Raw genomic sequence first — 4,984 nt, forward strand, 5'->3', positions numbered from 1 at the left:
TTCTCTCTCCTCCCTCCTCCCTCCATCTCTCTCTCCTCCCACATCCCTCTCCTCCCACCACCTCCCTCTCCTCCCACCTCCTCCACCTCCCTCCATCTCTCTCTCCTCCCACCTCCCTCCATCTCTCCTCTCCTCCCACCTCCCTCCATCTCTCTCTCCTCCCACCTCCCTCCATCTCTCTCTCCTCCCACCTCCCTCCATCTCTCTCTCCTCCCACCTCCCTCCATCTCTCTCCTCCCACCTCCCTCCATCTCTCTCTCCTCCCACCTCCCTCCATCTCTCTCTCCTCCCACCTCCCTCCATCTCTCTCTCCTCCCCCACCTCCCTCCATCTCTCTCTCCTCCCACCTCCCTCCATCTCTCTCTCCTCCCACCTCCCTCCATCTCTCTCTCCTCCCACCTCCCTCCATCTCTCTCTCCTCCCACCTCCCTCCATCTCTCTCTCCTTCCCTCCCTCCCTCCATCTCTCTCTCCTCCACCTCCCTCCATCTCTCTCTCCTCCCACCTCCCTCCATCTCTCTCTCCTCCCACCTCCCTCCACCTCTCTCTCCTCCCACCTCCCTCCACCTCTCTCTCCTCCCACCTCCCTCCACCTCCCTCTCCTCCCACCTCCCTCCACCTCCTCTCCTCCCACCTCCCTCCACCTCCCTCCATCTCTCTCTCCTCCCACCTCCCTCCACCTCCCTCTCCTCCCACCACCTCCCACCACCTCCCTCTCCTCCCACCTCCCTCCACCTCCCTCTCCTCCCACCTCCCTCCACCTCCCTCTCCTCCCACCTCCTCCATCTCTCTCTCCTCCCACCTCCCTCCATCTCTCTCTCCTCCCACCTCCCTCCATCTCTCTCTCCTCCCACCTCCCTCCATCTCTCTCTCCTCCCACCCCCCTCCATCTCTCTCTCCTCGCCACCTCCCCTCCATCTCTCTCATCCTCCCACCCCCCTCCATCTCTCTCTCCTCCCACCCCCCTCCATCTCTCTCTCCTCCCACCCCCCCTCCATCTCTCTCTCCTCCCACCCCCCCTCCATCTCTCTCTCCTCCCACCCCCCCTCCATCTCTCTCTCCTCCCACCCCCCCCTCCATCTCTCTCTCCTCCCACCCCCCCTCCATCTCTCTCTCCTCCCACCCCCCCTCCATCTCTCTCTCCCTCCCACCACCCCCTCCATCTCTCTCTCCTCCCACCCCCCCTCCATCTCTCTCTCCTCCCACCTCCCTCCATCTCTCTCTCCACCCACCTCCCTCCATCTCTCTCTCTCTCCCCCCCACCATCCCCTCCATCTCTCTCTTCCCCCACCTCCCTCCATCTCTCTCTTCCCCCACCTCCTCCATCTCTCTCTCCTCCCCCCCCCCACCTCCCCTCCATCTCTCTCTCCCCCCCACCTCCCTCCATCTCTCTCTCCCCCCACCTCCCTCCATCTCTCTCTCCTCCCACTCCCTCCATCTCTCTCTCCTCCCACTCCCCTTCCATCTCTCTCTCCACCCACCTCCCTCATCGCTCTCTCTCCCCCCCACCTCCCTCCATCTCTCTCTCTCCCCCCACCTCCCTCCATCTCTCTCTCTCCCCCCACCTCCCTCCATCTCTCTCTCCCCCCACCTCCCTCCATCTCTCTCTCCCCCCACCTCCCTCCATCTCTCTCTCCCACCCACCTCCCTCCATCTCTCTCTCTCCACCCACCTCCCTCCCTCCTCTCTCTCTCTCTCCCCACCTCCCTCCATCTCTCTCTCCTCCCACTCCCTCCATCTCTCTCTCCTCCCACTCCCTCCATCTCTCTCTCCTCCCACTCCCTCCATCTCTCTCTCCACCCACCTCCCTCCATCTCTCTCTCCACCCACCTCCTCCATCTCTCTCTCCACCCACCTCCCTCCATCTCTCTCTCCACCCACCTCCTCCATCTCTCTCTCCACCCACCTCCCTCCATCTCTCTCTCCACCCACCTCCCTCCATCTCTCTCTCCACCCCACCTCCCTCCATCTCTCTCTCTCCCCCCACCTCCCTCCATCTCTCTCTTCCCCCACCTCCCTCCATCTCTCTCTCTCCCCCACCTCCCTCCATCTCTCTCTCCTCTCCCCCCCCCACCTCCCTCCATCTCTCTCTCCCCCCACCTCCCTCCATCTCTCTCTCCCCCCACCTCCCTCCATCTCTCTCTCCTCCCACTCCCTCCATCTCTCTCTCCTCCCACTCCCTCCATCTCTCTCTCCTCCCACTCCCTCCATCTCTCTCCTCCCACCTCCCTCCATCTCTCTCTCTCCCCCCACCTCCCTCCATCTCTCTCTCTCCCCCCCCACCTCCCTCCATCTCTCTCTCCCCCCACCTCCCTCCATCTCTCTCTCCCCCCACCTCCCTCCATCTCTCTCTCCACCCACCTCCCTCCATCTCTCTCTCTCCACCCACCTCCCTCCATCTCTCTCTCTCCCCCCACCTCCCTCCATCTCTCTCTCCTCCCACTCCCTCCATCTCTCTCTCCTCCCACTCCCTCCATCTCTCTCTCCACCCACCTCCCTCCATCTCTCTCCACCCACCTCCCTCCATCTCTCTCTCCACCCACCTCCCTCCATCTCTCTCTCCACCCACCTCCTCCATCTCTCTCTCCACCCACCTCCCTCCATCTCTCTCTCCACCCACCTCCCTCCATCTCTCTCTCCACCCACCTCCCTCCATCTCTCTCTCCACCCACCTCCCTCATCTCTCTCTCTCCCCCACCTCCCTCCATCTCTCTCTCCCCCCACCTCCCTCCATCTCTCTCTCCCCCCACCTCCCTCCATCTCTCTCTCCCCCCACCTCCCTCCATCTCTCTCTCCCCCCACCTCCCTCCATCTCTCTCTCCCCCCACCTCCCTCCATCTCTCTCTCCCCCCACACCTCCCTCCACCTCTCTCTCCTCCCACCTCCCTCCACCTCTCTCTCCTCCCACCTCCCTCCACACCTCTCTCCATTCCCACTCCCTCCATCTCTCTCTCCTCCCACTCCCTCCATCTCTCTCTCCTCCCACTCCCTCCATCTCTCTCTCCTCCCACTCCCTCCATCTCTCTCTCCTCCCACTCCCTCCATCTCTCTCTCCTCCCACTCCCTCCATCTCTCTCTCCTCCACTCCCTCCATCTCTCTCTCCTCCCACTCCCTCCATCTCTCTCTCCTCCCACTCCCTCCATCTCTCTCTCCTCCCACTCCCTCCATCTCTCTCTCCTCCCACTCCCTCCATCTCTCTCTCCTCCCACTCCCTCCATCTCTCTCTCTACCCCCTCCCTCCATCTCTCTCTCCTCCTCCACCTCTCTCCATCTCTCTCTCCTCCCACCTCTCTCCATCTCTCTCTCCTCCCACTCCCTCCATCTCTCTCTCTACCCCCTCCCTCCATCTCTCTCTCTACCCCCTCCCTCCATCTCTCTCTCCAATCTGAGCCCCTTTACCTTCTTCGTGGCGCAGCGGCAGTTTCACTGGATTTTCCAGGAGGGATTTCAGAACTCCGTGCGTTGGAGGCAGAAAACGGGAATTTAAAGAGATCGGGCGGGACATTTTTTTTTTGTTTATCCTAAAAAAAACCTTATCCAGAATACACAAAAAATATATTTCAAATTAAAATCAAACGTCCAATAAAACCGCAAATTGGAAAGAAAAAGGGGATGGGGTGTATAAAAGTGGAGGGAGCCCCCGAGGTTGACTCAGTTTGATAATCTCCTCAATCCTCTTCCATTCGCTTCCTCCCGATCCCCAAAAAAACTGACGTCAAGGATCCAGGAGAATAATATTTTGCTTTTCTCTCCCTGTGTACTAATCGCCTCAGCCAGCCAGTGAACACATTGACGCTCTCTCTCTCTCTCTCTCTTTTTCTCTTTCTGTCACTCTGGGACTGCAGGAAATCTGAAGCCAAGTCATGTGAAAAGGAGGAGTTGACCCACTTTTGGCCAATCGGCTTTGCGATGTTTGCTGTAAACTTCTTAACCCTCCCCTCCTGATCCAGCTCACATTGGTCATCATGTGCAGTGCCCGATCTGTCAAAAAAGGGGGAAAAAAAACTGCTTCTTCAAAACAAAAAATAAAAGCACATTTGATTTGCCAGAGGGGGGAAAATACACCCAAGGCACCGGGCTGGTTCCACGCACGGAAACGGGGTTCGATTTCGATCAAAGCAAAGCAACCGGCCCGACTGTGAAATTGGGATCGTTCTGTATTAGTTCTATTTTTTTAAATAATTTGCATTCAGCTGATTTAAAAGTATATATTTATACAACAAATGCAAGGGTTTTTCAGGTATTTCCAGATGGGGAACTGCGAGGATTACATTTGGCCTCAGTACCCTTTGAGTTAGGGAGAAGAAAGTTAGCTCGGCTACCCTGCCCCCCAACTCCCACTCCAGAGCATCCTGTACCTATGGGGAAGCACCTTTGGAATTGGACACCTTCAGGATAGAAAGGGAGGAGACTGGGATTTAAAAAGAAAGGCTATTTTAGGATAGCGTTTTGAATGCAGTGTTTGGGCGTCTGGTTGTACAGGTATGATGAGAATTTTTGTGCCTGTGGCTTTGTCACCTGTTTACTCAGCTCAGGTGTGCATCTGTGGGCAGGTAATGGATGGGCACAGGTGCTTTTCCCACAGGGAAAACTCAGAGGGAGAATGGGCTCAGAGTGTTAGCGAGTACCTGTGAGTGGTTTTTGTGGAGGGCTGGGAGCCAAGAACAAGCAAAGCTAATTTGGGTCTTTGCCCAACAAGATGGGGGAATTGAAGTGAAAAATTCCCATCAGGGTTACAGGCTAGATTATAGAATCTGCTGCTTCTGGATTATAGTGACCTGCCATTTTCGACATATTCTCTGCTGAGGTGTCTCCATTCTGGTTTCTTGAGCATCCCTGATTTTAATCACTCCACCATTGGCAGCCGTGCCTTCAGCTGCCTGGGTCCTAAGCTCTGGAATTCCCTCCCTAAACCTCTCTGCCTCTCTCTCTCCTATAACAAAACTCTTTAAAATTTACCTCTTTGACCAACTTTTGGCCACTT

The 4,984-nt window shown here is 57.2% G+C and overlaps 1 protein-coding gene across 3 annotated transcripts in view; it reads right to left on the bottom strand.

Annotated features, from left to right (window-relative positions):
* LOC137384465 (hepatic leukemia factor-like) overlaps positions 1-3,844 on the bottom strand; it is a 77,313-nt gene extending 73,469 nt beyond the window's left edge. For all 3 annotated transcript variants that reach the window (XM_068058575.1, XM_068058576.1, XM_068058574.1), the window contains exon 1: positions 3,400-3,844. In XM_068058575.1, the coding sequence (XP_067914676.1) occupies positions 3,400-3,505 (106 nt within the window). In that variant the 5' untranslated portion in view covers positions 3,506-3,844. The remainder of the gene's footprint in view (positions 1-3,399) is intronic.
* Between the last annotated feature and the right edge of the window lie 1,140 nt (positions 3,845-4,984).

Source organism: Heterodontus francisci, chromosome 26 (genome assembly GCF_036365525.1).
Source record: "Heterodontus francisci isolate sHetFra1 chromosome 26, sHetFra1.hap1, whole genome shotgun sequence".
NCBI classification, from domain to species: domain Eukaryota; kingdom Metazoa; phylum Chordata; class Chondrichthyes; order Heterodontiformes; family Heterodontidae; genus Heterodontus; species Heterodontus francisci.